The 18,458-nt window shown below is 42.2% G+C and overlaps 1 protein-coding gene across 2 annotated transcripts in view; it reads left to right on the top strand.

Annotated features, from left to right (window-relative positions):
* ITSN2 (intersectin 2) overlaps positions 1–18,458 on the top strand; it is a 199,386-nt gene that overhangs the window by 28,349 nt on the left and 152,579 nt on the right. For both annotated transcript variants that reach the window (XM_063115903.1, XM_063115904.1), the window contains 2 exons: positions 15,183–15,246; positions 16,594–16,757. In XM_063115903.1, coding sequence (XP_062971973.1) covers positions 15,183–15,246; positions 16,594–16,757 — 228 coding nt within the window. The remainder of the gene's footprint in view (positions 1–15,182; positions 15,247–16,593; positions 16,758–18,458) is intronic.

Genomic DNA, 18,458 nt, shown 5'->3' with positions numbered 1-18,458 from the left:
GTGGTTCAACGATATGATGCCAGATCTGGATATAAAAGACTGTGATATTGAAAGGATCCATAGAGTGGGAGGAGCAAAGTATAGAGGATCAACCAGAGACATTCTTGTGAGATTTGGCAGTTACTACAAAAAAGAGCAAGTGATGAAGAAATTGAGGGCTATGGTCATGATTAAATATAAAGGCAAAACAGCGCAAGTATTCAACGATCTTTGTCAGCAAACACTCCAATGGAGGCGCAGCGTTAAGCAAATAACTGAAACGTTAACAAAAAATACAGTGAGATATGCTTGGGGTTACCCAGTTTTTTTAAAGTTTTCCTATGCTGGGGGTGAACATAGAGTAACCTCTCTGGAGCAAGGCAAGGAGCTGCTGAAGAGATTGGGGTTATGTAATGATGCAAGTTTTGGAGCTGGAGATGAGAATGGAGCCGTAGCCGGGGCGTCTGGGACGGGGTAAATGTGGAATGTTGTTATGAGATAATTAATATGATAAGTAGTTAAATACAGGGATCGTGCCGTTATGGCGGGGCGCCGCCTCCCCCCTCTCCCCTAAGTTAGATGGCCGGAGTAATAGACTCACGGGGATATGGGGAGGGGGAAAGTAGTGGGGGGGAAGAGAGGTTGGGGGGGATCATTAGGGTGGGAGGGAGGGGGATGAAGGGGGGTTTAGGGTTTATTTTTATATCTGGTGTTGTATATGTTTATGAGTTGCAGAGCACATGGGATCGGAAGGAAAATCAAAAGGGTGATTATGAATAAGAATATTAAAGTATCAACGCTCAATGTTAAAGGTCTGGGGGCAGTCGTGAAAAGGAGGAGAATAGAACAAATGTTAAATAAAGAAAGATCGGATATTATTATGTTGCAAGAAACACACCAAAAATTTGATGGCGTAAATGAAATCCGGACAAGGTGGTCTGTTTATTATGAGAAGACATTAGGGACGTCAAAGAAAAATGGAGTAGCAATTTTGATTTCAAAAAAAACTGGATTCATATTGGAAACTGTAAGAAAGGATGATAATGGTAGATATCTTATGATAAAGGGGAAAATAGAAAGTGAACAATATACATTAGTAAATGTTTATGCCCCTAATGAGAAACATAGAGAGTTTTTTATGAATTTATTTAATGAAATAGAGGAGTTTAGGGAAGGATATCTAATTTTAGCTGGGGATTTTAATATGGTAATGAATAATAGAGTGGATAGATCAAACCCCACAAATGTGGAAAAAAGAAATAATATTACTATATTGAATAAACTAGTAAAAGAAAAAGATTATGTAGATTGTTGGCGTTTACTGAATGGCTTGAATCCGGGATTTTCTTATTACTCCTCAGTTCATCAGACATACTCTAGAATAGATTATATAATGGTTTCAAAAGAGTTTGCAAGTAAGGTATGTAAAATGGAAATGGGGGTAATAAAGGTAACGGACCATGCATTGTTAAGTTTAGAATTTACAGTTAAAAAGAATTATAAGGAAGCGTTTAGGTGGAAACTAAATACAAAACTTTTGAAGTATAATAAGGTGGTAGAAAAAATGCAAAGAGAAATGATAGAGGCTTGGGAAATTAATGAGAAGGGAGGAACGTCAAGGGCAGTAGTTTGGGATACCGTGAAGGCAGTATCGAGAGGGATATGTATTAGAGAAATGTGTAATTTAAGAAGGCAACAAGTAGCAGAGCAGGAACAATTGGAGGAAGAGATTAAGAAAATGGAGAAAGATTATTGGCAACATAAAAATAAATATAAATTAATAGAAATACAGGCAAAGAAAAAACAATTAGAAAATTTAAATTTAGAGGAGGTTCAAAAGAATTTAATATATATGAAAAGGGAGTATTTTGAAAACAGTAACAGGAATTCTAAAGTGCTTGCCAGGCTCACACAAAAAGAAAAAGCCAGGAACGGGATAGGGATTTTGAAGGATAAACAAGGGAAGTATTGTCATACAATGAAGGATAAAGTAAAGATTTTTCAGGAGTTTTATCAGGAATTGTATAAGGGAAAGGATACTCAAAAACAAAAGTTGGAAGCTTATATAGAAAAATATATAAAGAAGAGAATAAAAATAGAGCATAAAGAGTTAATGGAGAAGGTAATAACGCAAGGAGAAGTAGAAGAAGTAATTGAGAACCTGAAGCCGGGTAAATCACCGGGGGTAGACGGTTTAGGACCAGAATATTATAAGGTTTTTAAAGGAATTTTAATACCAAAATTAATAAATTTGTTTAATTCCATATTGGAAGGGGATAGAACGCCAGAATCATGGGAACACTCATTAATAATTTTAATACCAAAACCAGATAAAGATTTGACTGTCCCTGATTCATATAGACCTATTTCATTAATAAACCAAGATGCTAAGCTTTTTTCAACTATCTTAGCAAGGCGGTTGAATAAATTTATAGAGGAATATATAGGGGAGGATCAATGTGGATTTGTGGCAGGTAGACAGATGCCTAATTTAGTGGGAAGAGTATTAAATGCAATACAGGTGATAAATAAGTCTAGGGTTAAAGCGGGAATTCTGGCATTGGATATTTTTAAGGCTTTTGATTGTGTGAGCTGGCAAGCTTTAAAGATGGTTATAAATAAAATGGGGTTTGGAAATAAATTTAAAGCGATAATAGAACAGTTATACTCTCAAAATACAGCCGTAGTGGTAGTGAATGATGGTGTGACAGATAAGATACGACTAGCCAGAGGGACAAGGCAAGGTTGTCCGCTCTCACCAGTCCTATTTGTAATGGTAATGGAATTATTGGCGAATGCAATACGAGAAGATGAGGAGATTGAACGAATAGGTAGTATGAAGGAAATTAAATTGAATATGTTTGCAGACGACACGTTGTTGACGATAAAGAATCCAATAGAGAAGATGGGGAGAATTAAACAGCAACTGAGAGAATTTGAGGATATCACGGGGTTAAAAATAAATTGGTCTAAATCAGAATTGATGTTGTTTAATTATACTAAAAAGGAAGAGAAGGATTGGGAAGAAAAGGGAAGAGAAATTAGAGTTAAGAATCAGATTAGATATTTGGGAATAAAAATTACGCAGAAATTAGAGAGTTTAGAGAAAGAGAATTTAAATGTGTTAAAAAAAGAGATTTTAGCAAAATTGGAAAAATATAAAAGGTTAAATTTATCTTGGTTTGGAAGAATAGCATTAATAAAAATGAAGATTTTAGCAAAGATTAATTTTGTGTTCAGGATGCTACCAATAAAAATTTCAGAATTAGAGCTAAAAAGTTGGCAAAGGATTATAAATAATTATTGTAATGGTGATAAGAAAGCGAGGGTAAATAAAAGTAAATGGTATTTGAGCCAAAAAAAGGGAGGATTGGGTCTCCCGAATATTAAATTATATTATGTAGCTAATAGATTAAGATATATAGTGGAGGCAATTACAGGATTAGGGGAATTAGATTGGATGGAAGAAAAAATTACGAGTAATATAGAGACTAAATTGGAAAATGTATTTTTTATGGAAGGGAAAAAAAAATGGGTGGAAAGTATAAATAACCCGCTCTTGAGGTTTCACTGGGAAATTTGGAGTAAATATAAAGGGGAGCTGCTTCCAAGCGGCTCCCCTTTGTCACCGGTAATAATGTTGAAGAATTTCCCAGAGGAATTAAAGAGTAGATTAAGTAAAGTTTTAATAGAAAAAAATAAAATGAAATTAAAGGATTGGTTAAGAGGAATGAGTACAAGAGAGGATATGGAAGAGGTTTTGAAGGATAAAAAATTAACTTGGTTAAATTATAGGCAATTAGAACAGTGGACTAAAAAGTGGGTAAGAGATAATGGAGAGTGTAGAGAATTAACAAAGTTCGAGGAACTAATAGTTAAGAAAGATAATGAAAGGGAGAAAAGAACAGTGTTAAAAGGGTTGATGAGTGAATTATATAGAATATTGGTAGAGAAAGGGACGGTGGATAATTCGGGTAAAATGGTTTGGGAGACAGATTTGAAGGTACAAATAGGACAACAGGGTTGGGAGGGATTATGGAAACAAAGAGCGTTGAGAAATATGTCAGTAAGAATAAAAGAGAATTATTATAAAATTGTATGGAGGTGGTACCTAACTCCGGTTAGATTGAATAAGATAAACAATCAGCAATCAGAAAATTGTTGGAGAGGTTGTGGGGTTAAAGGAACGTATTTGCATATGTGGTGGGAATGTAACTATGTTCAGAAATTGTGGAAGATGGTGTTTTTGGAGATTGAAGAAATTGTGGAAATGAAGATAGAACGAACACCAAAAGTTGCATTGCTGTCACTATTTGAAGAAGATTTTAAATGTAAAAAGGAAACTAAGGAACTGATAACGAATTTGTTGATTGCAGCAAGATTGATTGTAGCTAGGAACTGGAAGATTCAAGGGGAATATTCTATTGAAGAATGGTATAAAGAAGTATGGGATATAGCTATTAATGATAAATTAACAAGTAATATTAAATGGAGAAGAGGTATAGCTAAATCAAATGATTTTGAAGGAATTTGGAAACAGTTCCTAATATTTGTGTTTTCAAAAGGAAGTGGGAAACCACCAGCAGAAGAAAGTATGAGATTCTGGAATCAGGAATGAGATCCCGAGGTGGGGGGTGCACTTGTAGGTTATTTTGATTATGTTATTAAGATAAGATTTTGTATTCAAATTGAACATTATGTAGTATGTTGTTGTTGTTGTTTTTATGTGAATGTAAATGTGTATGTTTAAGTATTGTAGAAAATAAAAAAAAATTATAAAAAAAAAAAGCAAAACAAAAAACAGATTACGTTCTCCACTCCGTGACTGGGACTCCGATTCCAATTGGTCCATGCTAGGGCCTCGCGACTCGTATCGTCGTCGAGATCAACAACCTGACCGCCGTCGGGACCAAGAGTTCACCACGGCATATCACCGTTTTCCATACCGCGAAAGACCAGTTCCGCGCACGCAATCTCCACTGCCTCCGCCGGTACCTCCTAGGTTTGCATCGTTACAACGCTCCCTACAAATACAACAACGACGCCATGATCAACGCAGATTGCCTTCTCCTTCCGACAATGACTATCAATCGGATTCATCTTCATCGTATTGGTACCGAGATCGGTACCATCACCAACTGACGCCGTCGACACAACTGAACACCCGTCTCCTTCCGATGATACCGACCATTTTACGGAACAAATCCTTCGAATGGCCCAATCCCTTGGCATAGATGCTCAGCAACCATCCGATGACATTTCTGACCCTATTTTTGACTCCGCTTATCCGGATAGTACACCTCCGGTATCGATACCGCTCTTCCCGAGACTCCTGCATATTGCTCGACAGTCCTGGAAGACACCAACCACTCTCGGTATCACATCTAGGCGACTCGAGAGTCTCTATAGGGTGCAAGAGAAGGACGCCTCTTTCCTTTTTAGCCACCCTAAACCTAACTCCGTGATTGTTGAATCCTCACAGGGTCGTTCCACTAAAACCCACACTACACCTTCCAATAAGGAATCTTGTCGACTCGACATAATAGGCAGACGGTTATATTCATCTGCAGCTCTGACTATTAAGGTAGCCAACTATACCGCCCTTATGGCGCACTACCAGATATTTCTCTGGGACAAAATGGCCTCTCTGACATCACACCTTCAGGGTGACCAGAGGGAACTCGCCCAGCTTTTCCACGCCGAGGCGGCTAAAATTTCCCGTCTCCAACTCAACGCTTCTCGTCATTTGACCGACTGCGCCTCTAAGTCTATGATTGGTTCCGTCGCTCTCCGTCTCCATGCTTGGCTTCGTGCTGCCGGTTTGACCCCTGAAACCCGCTCAAGAATCGAGGACCTTCCGTTCGATGGTGAGGGTCTATTCAATTCCACCACCGACGAAGCGATGGATACCATTCAAAAAGCTCGCCTCACGGCACGGAAAATGGGAATTTCCCAACCCTCTTTCCTTCCGTCTTATAAAAGAAAGTGGCATCGCCCACAAACCTCCTTTTCATCAAGGTACCAACACCATCACCAACAACAACATCATGACAAATTCAATCGTTACCAGCAACAATTCAACCAACCCAAGCGACAAGTACCTCCACGATTCCATCAGCCCCGTTCCAAGATGGATGCCTTTCCCAAATGTCGTCTTTGACAACCACTCTCTTCCACTAGTACCAATATTCGGCTCCATACTAAAACCATTCTACCACACCTGGTCCAACATCACAAACGGCACCTGGGTTCTCACCATAATCCTAACAGGTTACCGCCTCGAACTTCAAGACATTCCACCTCTCGTTACTGTAAAAATTACTTCCCCATCACAACCTCTCATAGACGAATCCCGTCTCCTCCTCAGCAAAGGAGCCATCTGCAAAGTCTCCACCAACATCACCCGAGGATTCTTTTCCTGATACTTTACCGTACCGAAAACCGACGGCGGACTACGCCCTATTTTAGACCTCAGAAATCTCAACTCATACATTCCACCAAGAAAATTCAGAATGACCACATTGGCTTACATCCTTCCCCTTCTTCGGAAAAACCACTGGTTCACCTCCGTCGATCTAAGGGACGCGTATTTTCACATTGCAATTCACCCATCCCATCACAAACTCCTCCGTTTCACCATCGGAACCGACGTTTTTCAGTTTACAGTTCTTCCCTTCGGACTCTCCTCTGCCCCAAGAGTATTCACAAAGTGTATGGCACCGGTGTGTGCACACCTTCGCACCCAAGGAATTACAGTCTTTCCTTATCTCGACGACTGGCTTTTGACGGCTCCATCTTCCTCAACAGCCTGCCGAGACACCACATACACCCTCGACCTTCTTGCCTCTCTAGGCCTCTGTGTCAACAACGAAAAGTCAAACCTCCTTCCCTCCCAACGCATCTCCTTTATCGGAGTCGACATAGACTCAGTAACCTCCACGGCATATCTACCTCAAAAACGACTACTTACCCTCATCGCTCAAACACACGCAATTCGCTGTCGACCTTCTCCAACGGTCTGGACAGTCCAACGCCTCCTCAGCCTCATGGCATCCACTGTATACGCGCCTACGAATGCGCCCTCTTCAAGCATACCTCATACGCTCCTACAACGGCACAACCGATCCACGTCGTACTCACCTCATCATTCCACCAGACATTCATTCCTCCCTATTGTGGTGGACTCAAGCACGCAATCTCCGTCAAGGCATGCCCTTTCGACAACCTCAACCAGACATCACAATTACAACCGATGCGTCCAACCTCGGTTGGGGCGCCCACACCGATCACTTCAACACCCAAGGTCGATGGTCCACCAGCGAGCGCAAACTACACATCAATGCCCTCGAACTCTTAGCGGTATACAAAGCAATCATCGCTTTCGAGCCGAACATCCTACACAAGCACGTCCTGATCCTGTCCGACAACACCTCAGTCGTGTGGTACCTCAACAAACAAGGAGGGACACGCTCCACAACACTACACTCCTCAATATAACCCTCAACATCTTCAATTGGGCAATTGCCAAGAACATTTCGATAACGGCCATCCACATTGCGGGGAAGTCCAATCAGGTTGCAGACACCCTCAGTCGCACCTTCTCCCCGACCCACGAATGGGAACTCTCCCAGGCCATCCTCCTCCAACTGTTTCTCCGCTAACTCCATCCATAGATCTCTTCGCCTCTCAAACCAACGCTGTCTGCCGACTCTTCTGCTCCAGAGCTGGGCATGGAAAATCCTCTCTCGGAGATGCCTTTCAGATTCAATGGGCACACACCTTTGCTTACATATTCCCACCCTTTCCGCTCCTCAACACAGTTATTGCCAGGCTGCGGACGGAGCCAATGACTGCAATTCTCATAGCCCCCTGGTGGCCTCGCCAGTCCTGGGTCGCTCCCCTTCTCTCCATGTCGAACCACACCTACATCCACCTGCCCACGATACCGAACCTCATCACGATGAACAACGGACACATTCACCACCCAGATCTCCAAAAACTTTGACTAACTGCATGGAAAATCAACAATCATCATTAGATATCCCCCCCTCAAATACAACACATATTACGTTCAGCAAGGAAACCATCTACCTGTAAAGCCTATCGAGCCAAACATCGCCGATTCAGATCCTTTGCAATACAACACAAATTTGACCCGCAGAACTGCTCCATCAAGGATATCCTCCTCTTTCTTAAACATCTTGTGGATTCAGGTCTTAAAAATTCTTCACTCCGAGTACATCTAGCATCCTCCAATTCAAGGACATTCTGTTTTCACTCACCCTCTCATCAAACAATTTCTAAAAGGTGCTAAAAATTTATTTCCTCCAATAAGACGCATCACTCCACAGTGGAGCCTGTCAGTCGTCTTAAAAGCTTTAACGGTGAAACCTTTCGAACCTTTAGTATCCATCAGCATGCGCCTCCTCTCGATGAAAGTAGCTTTCCTCGTGGCTATCACATCCGCCCGTCGAGCTTCTGAACTCACAGCCCTTCGGGTCGACCCACCATATCTGTCATTCCACCCTGACAAGGTCACGCTTCGACCAGATCTACAATTCCTTCCAAAGGTTGTGACATCTTTCCATCTCAATCAGGATATCATTCTCCCTACTTTCTTCAAGCAGCCTTCTTCTCCACTAGAAACAACTTTGCATTGTCTCGATGTCCGCCGAGCCCTTGCATTTTACAAATCTTGAACCGAGTCATTCAGAACTACCCCACGCCTATTTTTTGCGTATGGTAAGCCAAACCAAGGCTCACCTGTATCATCACAAAGGCTTGCAGTATGGATCACCCAGACAATCCGACTTGCCTACCAACTGCAAAATTTACCTGTACCTAATCCTCTGACAGCACACTCTACCAGAGGCATTGCCACCTCTATGGCTTTTTCCAGAGGAATCCCACTTCAAGAACTTTGTAGAGCGGCCACCTGGTCGAAGCCCTCTACTTTCATCAGACACTACCGACTAGATGTCAGAGCCAGAGCTGATTCCATTTTCGGTAGAGCTGTCTTATCTTCACTTCTGTGACATCAACGCGACCAACGAGACTACCCTCCTCCAGTAAGTCAGCTTGCTATTCGCCCATAGTGTGTGATGCACAGAGACCACGCAGAAGAAATGCAGGTTGCTTACCTGTAACCATAGTTCTTCTAGTGGTCATCTGTGCATTCACACAACCCACCCACCATCCCCTCTTGTCTCTTTCAGGCTTGAGGTATACTACATTATAATGTGACACCTGTCACACACACATGTATTTGTTCATCTTGCTTGAGCATATACATAGACATGCATGTCTGTCTAACCGCATATTACTGTATGAACACACACACACACACACATATATATATATATATATATATATATATATATATATATATACACACACATTATTATGCGGTATGCATATATACATATATGTATAGCTATCCTTGGTTCTATTGACGCGGTCTCAAGGAACTGAGGAGCATGGCGGGACCCCCTGAACATGCGCAGTGGGATGGTGGGTGGGGATCCCGCCAAAAGTCATACTCAGCTATTGAAGCTCCCGACACTGGTCCTGCGCAGGCGCAGAAGCCCATAGTGTGTGAATGTACAGATGACCACTAGAAGAACTACGGTTACAGGTAAGCAACCTGCATTTTCCTCAACTGAACATGAAGATGGTGATCTGAATGTGGGGGACTTTGAATCAGTCCCTTTGTCATAGTCAGATCATTGCCTACTGAGATTTAGACCTATGGCAGCTTTTTCCTCTGCAAGGGTGGGGAACCTATTAAGGCAGTCTGCCCCCAGAGACTAATGAATTGGGATGGTTTCCAGAGGGCTCTGGGGGAGATTTCCAGCTTATAGGGCTGGCTCTCCTGCTGAAACCCTGATTGATCTATGGAATGCAGAAATGACCCAGGGGGTTAACATGATTGCTCCTGAGCACCCTCTCCAAAGTTAAGCTCATACTGCTCCATGGTCTGCTCCAGAGCCGAAAGCAATAAAGCAAAATAGAAGACCGCTTGAGTGCAGATGGGAAAACTCCTAGTAGATTAGGGGGACCATATGAAAATGAGGACAGTGCTCCTGTATCTTTAACAGTTGCATAGAAAAGGGAATTTCAGCAGGAGTCATTTGTATGTATGGAGAACCTGGTGAAATGCAATAAAAATGCAATAAATGAATGAATGAATGAATTCCCTCTTCATTACAACAGTGAAAGCTGCAGGAGCTATACTAGAGTGACCAGATTTAAAAGAGGGCAGGGCACCTGCAGTTTTAACTGCTGTGATGAAGAGGGAATTTCACCAGATTCCGCATATATACAAATGACATCTGCTGAAATTCCCTGTTCAATACAACTTGTAAAGATACAGGAGCCCTGTCCTCTTTTTCATATGGTCACCCTATAGTAGATGCATTTGAACACTGGTGTGTGCCTATAGTCACATATATTCAGGGGCAGTTAGGGCAGCAAAGAATCAACTTCTTAATGCCTCTGTTGAATACCTTATATGCCACCCAGCAGAGCTTTTCAGGATTGTCCAAGGCCTATTATGTGCTGGTCCTAAAAACATTGTTGATCCTGCTGTAATACGCTTCTAGGCACTTCCAGGATAAAATACCTTGCATCTGCCAGGACTTAAACTACAGCCTTACAGCAGGTGAAACAGGTGAGGTATTCAGAGCACAGTTTTGTCCTGTTCCCTTATTTATTTATTTATTTATTTATTTATTTATTTATTTATTTATTAAATTTATATACCACCCCATAGCCGAAGCTCTCTGGGCGGTTTACAAAAGTTAAAAACAGTGTTAAATGTGTTTCAGCTGGTACCACTTGAGGATGTTGGGAAGGTGCTTGGACTGGTTTATGAGACCACTCCTGCTGGTCCAAGAAGGTGATTAAGGCCTCATTGCAAGAGGGAGGGGTCCCAGGTTGTCTGAAAGAGGTGGTGGTAAAAAAAAGCCTGGACCCAGAAAATCTTAATAATTTTAGGTTGGTAGAGGAGACAGGAGCTGCTCCTCTGGGGTGCCTGCACTCTCCCTGTGGGAAATATTTGTGAGAGCACAGTGGGGGGGAGGACTGACGATATAGCCTCCCCGCCAGGCTTCATTAAATCCACTCACCTGGCAATTGTGCAGCTGTCACCCCTCCCCCCAGCTCCAAAGTTGAGAGGAAACTTAAAAGGTTGGTTCTTCTTCATGATCTCCTTGCATCATAGATTTGGGCTCTGTTTCAGGGAACTTCTATAGCTGAGGAATGGTGACAGGAACCCTCCCCTGCCCTCCCTGTGCACACGCCCTTAGCGGGTTCTCTCTTAGGCCCTCTGTTCTCTTTCAGCCACTGCTGTGGTGGCCTCGCTAGGGAACTTTTCTGCATTCAGTTAGTCTGAAAGCATGTTTTTACTGAGATTTCTTCTTCTTCCTTTTTCTTGTGTCTGTCATTCTTCTGCCTTTTACTTCATTTTTTAAATTATTTCATTTTTTCCTTTAAGAATCATGATCTGGCAGTTCCCCGGTTCCAGCTCTTCGGGCTCCTCTTTGGATGTGTGTCCAATGAGGGCAGGAGAAAACTTCCCCCGACCAACGGGGATGTTCCCATGCCTTTTTTGCCACACTGTCAGGCTTTCATGAAGCAAGCCGGGGGAACCGATATGATCCACCGCACCATTCTGTGGAGAAGGGGCACTGAGACTGTGGAGGTGCCCAAGAGGACTACAGCTGAATCTGAGGGCATGTCCTGCCTCGCCACAACCTATACAAGTTTTGGGGTTGGAATCACCCCCTGACCTGCCTCCAGCCTCCAGTGTCTGAGCAGACAAGACTCACCCATGCAGGGCAGTTCTTGACACTTTTGCTGGCAAAAAAAGCAACCTGTTCAAGACCCGATGTTTGACTCTGAATACTGAGTCTTCTCGACCAGTGACGATTCTGCTCTTTGCAGCTCTGCACCATAGTATAAAACAGTCACGGAAGAGCACCTCATCTGTCTAAATGGCTTGAGGGGGAGGGAGGATCAGGTTCAGGATAAAGAATTCTGAGTGCACAGCGCAGTCTGTGACTGAGCCAGCCACCACCTCTATACACGTAACATTGCTAGTATTGTTCCTTTGTGATGCAGCATCCCTACTAGCAGTCAGGTTCAGCACAGCAAGCTCCAGTGCTGAGAAAGCCAGGTTTTGGAGTTTTTGCAGCACAGGTGACAGGGGCAACAAGCATCGCCATTGACTGTTCCCTTTTTCATGGTCCTTCTGCTCTACGTCCTGTTTTTGAAACTCACCTGGCTTCTTTTCTGCCAGTCTTGACCATCATAACAAAGGACTTCTGGGTCCTCTCCATCATCCAGAGGATGATGTTCAAGTTCAACACCTTCTCTCTGCTTGGGACTTTCCAACTGACAGCTCCATTGCTGGTCCTTTGGCAAGAATTACAGACCGTCCTGGCAAAAGACGGCATAGAACAAGCCTCACATTGTTATCTCGGTAACAAGTTTTACTCATGATACTGAAAGGAGATGAGGCTTTGCCCAATTCTAGATCTCCAGGATGTCAATACTTACCATTTTTAACTGTTGTAAACCACCCAGAGAGCTTCGGCTGTGGGGCGGTATATAAATGTAATAAAGAAATAAATATAAATAAATAAATAAATTACACCCAGGAAGTTCCACACGGTTCCCCTATCGCTGATCCTACAGCTGCATCCTTTGATCAGAAGAACACCTACTTTCAAATAATGATCGAGAAGTCTCACCAAATTTCTTCTGCTTCATGATTGTAGCTGATGTCTATCCATTTTGAGTGTTGTCAGTTGTCCTAGCTATCGCCCCAAGGTTCTTCATGAAGTGATGTGTGATGCTAGAGACAACAAAAAAAGTAAGACAGGTAGATTACCTGTAACTGTTGTTCTTTGAGTGGTCATCTGTGCATTCACACAATCTACCCACCCTCCCCTCTTGGGTGTGGGTACCAAAGATCCCTCCCTGTTCCTTGGCAATAAGTGGAAATCCACTACCGACAGGTGTACTGGGATGGTGGGGTTCCCTCCAAAATCCCTCAGCTATAGGAATTTTCTATTTTTCAGCTATAGGAATTTTCAGGTGCAGAGTCCATATTTATAAATGCACAGATACCACTTGAAGAATCATAGAATAGTAGAGTTGGAAGGTGCTTATAAGGTCATCAAGTCCAACCCCCTGCTAAATGCAGGAATCCACCCTAAAGCATAGAATCATAGAATAGAAGAGTTGGAAGGGGCCTATAAGACCATCGAGTCCAACTCCCTTCTCAATGCAGGAATCCACCCTAAAGCATACCTGACAGATGGTTGTCCAGCTGCCTCTTGAATGCCTCTAGTGTGGGAGAGCCCACAACCTCCCTAGGTAACTGATTCCATTGTCGTACTGCTCTAACAGTCAGGAAGTTTTTCCTGATGTCCAGCTGGAATCTGGCTTCTGGTAATTTGAGCCCATTATTCTGTGTCCTGCACTCTGGGATGATGGAGAAGAGATCCTGGCCCTCCTCTGTGTGACAACCTTTCAAGTACTTGAAGAGTGCTATCATGTCTCCCCTCAATCTTGTCTTCTCCAGGCTAAACATGCCTGGTTGTTTCAGTCTCTCTTCATAGGGCTTTGTTTCCAGACCCCTGATCATAGAATCATAGAATAGTAGAGTTGGAAGGGGACTGAAAGGCCATTGAGTCCAACCTCTGCTCAATGCAGGAATCCACCCTATAGCATACTTGACAGATGGTTGTCCACTTGCCTCTTGAATGCCTCTAGTGTGGGAGAGCCCACAACCTCCCTAGGTAACTGATTCCATTGTCGTACTGCTTTAACAGTCAGGAAGTTTTTCCTGATGTCCAGCCGGAATCTGACTTCCTGTAACTTGAGCGCATTATTCCGTGTCCTGCACTCCGTGTCCTTGCCCTCCTCTGAACACGCTCCAGCTTGTCTGCGTCCTTCTTGAAGTGTGGTGCCCAGAACTGGATGCAATACTCTAGATGAGGTCTAACCAGGGCCGAATAGAGAGGAACCAGTACCTCACGTGATTTGGAAGCTATACTTCTATTAATGCAGCCCAAAATAGTATTTGCCTTTCTTGCAGCCATATCACACTGTTGGCTCATATTCAGCTTATAATCTACAACAATTCCAAGATCCTTCTCATTTGTAGTATTGCTGAGCCAAGTATCCCCCATCTTGTAACTGTGCCTTTGGTTTCAATTCCCTAAATGTAGAACTTGGCATTTATCCGTATTAAATTTCATTCTGTTGTTTTCATCCCAGCACTCCAGCCTATCAAGATCACTTTGAAGTTTGCTTCTGTCTTCCAGGGTATTAGCTATCCTACCAAATTTTGTGTCATCTGCAAATCTGATAAGCGTTCCCTGCACCTCCTCATCCAAAACGTTAATAAAATGTTGAAGAGCACTGGGCCCAGGACTGAGCCCTGCAGTACCCCACTCGTTACCTCTCCCCAGTTTGAGAAGGTACAGTTCTGACTTCCTCCAAGCAGCATCAGTATCCAACTTGGTAGGCTCCCCACAGCTCTTTCATTGGAAAAGGCTGTGGGGTGGGTGCTTGCCTTGGGAGGAGGTTTAGTGACTACAATTTTTGGCTTTTGTGCATTGAAGTATTTCAGGAATAAGGAATATTTTTTTCTGAACTGTATGTAATACAGGGTAGGCAACATTTTTGGGCCCATGGGCACCCTTGGCAAATTGAGAAGCTGTCCTGGACACCACCACAAAATGGCTGCCATGAGAAGCATGGCTAGGCATGAACAACAAACCTGCCCAAAAGATTTGAGTAGATGTGGGGTTTGAGCACACGAAATAGCTCTTTGAATCCAAAGTTTTTCAGTACTAACAGAAATCTATTTCACAGAAGGCCTCTTTATCTCTTCCCATTTCCTCCACCAGCCAACTCACTCCTCCTATCTCTTCTTCTCTCACACACTCTGTTTTCCCAATTCTCTCTGAAGCTATCCCAGTCACCAGTAAAAAAAAAAAAAAACGTAAAAAAAAGTGCTAACATAAGAAAAAGAAAAGAAAGTGGGAGCAGTTGGGGCATCTTAGTCACTGCCAAGAAAGGTGATCCGGTTTGTAATTTGTGTCCTTTAGGGAAAAAATAATGACTAGTTTGTTCCATAGATTTGTCTCATGATGACTCTCCCTGCCCCTTTCTCTCTTTTTTCCATGCAGGTGATCAAGCTCGTAACTTTTTTTTACAATCAGGTTTGCCCTCTTCAGTCTTGGCGGAAATATGGTAAATAGATATAGATATTTCATATTTTATATTGTGAGACTGACAGTGCAATCGTATGTATGTTGACTCAGAAGTATGTCCTACTGTGGCTTACTCCCAGTAATAGGTGTGTATGGAATTGTATCCTGAATTTGTTCATCACTTTTTTGGACACTGCAGTTCTCCACTACTGTTTTTTATTATGGTCAGAGAAATATGTTGACTAGTATGATTTGTAAGAAGGGTACATTTGTATTTATTTCTAATTTTAATTTCTTCCATCAGACACAAATGCTAGAATTGAACATTTAATATAGGTCAATAATTAGCTGCTATTTCTGAGAACAAACTGAATTAATGCAGTTGAAGAACCTAGACTTTATCAAGTTGTATTAGAATATTCTTAAACACAGAAAGCAGAAGGAGGGAAACATTATTTTGCAAGATAGTTTGAGAGATGTATCCTTGAAAAACAGTGGATGAAAATGAGGAAATGTAGGTAGAATCCAGACTTCACTCCCAGATCATGGTTTGTGTTAACCAAAGTAAAGAACCTAACATATGGTTAGAACCTTACATTGGGATCATGTCAGCCATTCCTCTCCATTTTCTCTGACTGATGTTTGTGTGTTGGACTTTGCAATGAGGACTTACATGCATGTTGAGCTCATCACATTTACACCCTATCAACATGATATGTACACCACAAAATCAAGGTATACAAATGGTGTGGATTGGTTATCTGTCTAGGCCTCTGTGTAAATGTGAAGTCCCAACGTGCCAGAAATGGCACAATCCTGATCAAATCCTAAGTACAAAGGGGAATATAATTGTCAGAAAGAGCGTTACTTTATAGAGCATTATGGATGCATAATGCCTCACTGTCATGATAATCATTTAACACCTTAATACACCTGGGGTATACGTAAGCAAAATAATGTTGTTTGAAGTTATTCTATTCTTTTTTCAAAGTAAGTTCCATAAAATCTCCTTGAAATTTGGATTTTTTTTTTTTTTTTAGAGAAATCCTTAAACTGAATGTGTGGATTCAGTGGTAGAATAACTATGAATAGCAATAAGTGGGATATGGGCCAGATTTAACAATGTGATTCAAGAACTAGGAGCTTTCAGTATATAGTATTCCTGCCCTGCTACTGCATAGACAACTGTGACTAAAGGCTCAATGCTAGCATGGGTCCTGTTCTCTCTGTAGAGGGGCATGCTGGTGATATCCCAGCAAATATAAGAAATCAGCAAAGGGTGTATGTCCACTACCATTGAACTATAGAACATACACACACATACACACACACACAAATATATAGCCTCTTAGTGTATTTATGTGTGTTATTGTTGTTGCTTTTCAAGGGCTCTCTCAGACATGAACAAGGACGGGAAAATGGATCAGCGGGAGTTTTCCATAGCTATGAAACTCATCAAGCTAAAGCTACAAGGCCAGCCTTTGCCTGTGGTTCTCCCTCCACTCATGAAGCAAGCTCCAGTGTTCTCTCCCTTGATTTCTGCTCGTTTGGGTAATCATGAATATTTAATACATGTATACAGGTAGGGATGTCGGAGGAAACTGTCTGGATGGTGAAGTTCGCTGAGTGTTCGGCAGCTCGGACCCTCAGACTCCAGCTCGTTACCCACAACCCAGCCCAATTAGATTTGTATCGAATTGAGACAGATCACAGATTTTTTATTTTGGTTGTTGTTTTTAAATCCCCATTTATGCAACTTGCCACCATTCGTAAAATCATAGAATCATAGAATAGCAGAGTTGGAAGAGGCCTACAAGGCCATCGAGTCCAACCCCCTGCTCAATGCAGGAATCCACCCTAAAGCATCCCTGACAGATGGTTGTCCAGCTGCCTCTTGAAGGCCTCTAGTGTGGGAGAGCCCACAACCTCCCTAGGTAACTGATTCCATTGTCGTACTGCTCTAACAGTCAGGAAGTTTTTCTTGATGTCCAGCCGGAATCTGGCTTCCTTTAACTTGAGCCCGTTATTCCGTGTCCTGCACTCTGGGAGGGTCGAGAAGAGATCCTGGCCCTCCTCTGTGTGACAACCTTTTAAGTATTTGAAGAGTGCTATCATGTCTCCCCTCAATCTTCTCTTCTCCAGGCTAAACATGCCCAGTTCTTTCAGTCTCTTCATAGGGCTTTGTTTCCAGACCCCTGATCATCCTGGTAGCCCTCCTCTGAACACGCTCCAGCTTGTCTGCGTCCTTCTTGAATTGTGGAGCCCAGAACTGGACGCAATACTCTAGATGAGGCCTAACCAGGGCAGAATAGAGAGGAACCAGTACCTCACGTTGTTTGGAAGCTATACTTCTATTAATGCAGCCCTTTCTTGCAGCCATATCGCATTAAGACATGAATTTTCAAAACTTCTGAATTTTAGCATCTATATGATAAGCATTATTTTGTTTCTTTATTTGATCCCCTTCTTAGTTACCTTTCAAAATCATAGTTTTCCCAAGGTGCTTTACAGCATAAAACAATATAATTATTGTATATCTGTTTTTCTTTATTAATTGTTATTGTGGAGGTTTTTCACTGTTGGATTTGTTTAAAGGTATTTAAGAACATGTACCAGGTAGGAGAAGTTGTTCTGTAGATTGATTACTAATGAAGTAAAGCCACATATGGGTATAGGCTTGTTATCTAAAATTAGTTTTTATTATTATTATTATTATTATTATTATTATTATTATTATTATTTATATAGCACCATCAATGTACATGGTGCTGTACAGAGTAAAACAGTAAATAGCAAGACCCTGCCGCATAGGCTTACATTCTAATAAAAACATAATAAAACAATAAGGAGGGGAAGAGAAAGCAAACCGGCACAGGGTAGGGTAAACAGGCACTGGGTAGGGTAAAACTAACAGTATAAAGTCAGAACAAAATCAAGTTTTAAAAGCTTTAGGAAAAAGAAAAGTTTTTAGCTGAGCTTTAAAAGCTGCGGTTGAACTTGTAGTTCTCAAATGTTCTGGTAGAGCGTTCCAGGCATAAGGGGCAGCAGAAGAAAATGGACGAAGCCGAGCAAGGGAAGTAGAGACCCTTGGGCAGGCGAGAAACATGGCATCAGAGGAGCGAAGAGCACGAGCGGGGCAATAGTGTGAGATGAGAGAGGAGAGATAGGAAGGAGCTAGATAGTGAAAAGCTTTGTAGGTCAACAGGAGAAGTTTATATTGGATTCTGAAGTGAATTGGAAGCCAATGAAGAG

This window comes from Elgaria multicarinata, chromosome 2 (assembly GCF_023053635.1).
Source record: "Elgaria multicarinata webbii isolate HBS135686 ecotype San Diego chromosome 2, rElgMul1.1.pri, whole genome shotgun sequence".
NCBI classification, from domain to species: domain Eukaryota; kingdom Metazoa; phylum Chordata; class Lepidosauria; order Squamata; family Anguidae; genus Elgaria; species Elgaria multicarinata.
This window is presented reverse-complemented; position numbering and strand designations above follow the sequence as displayed.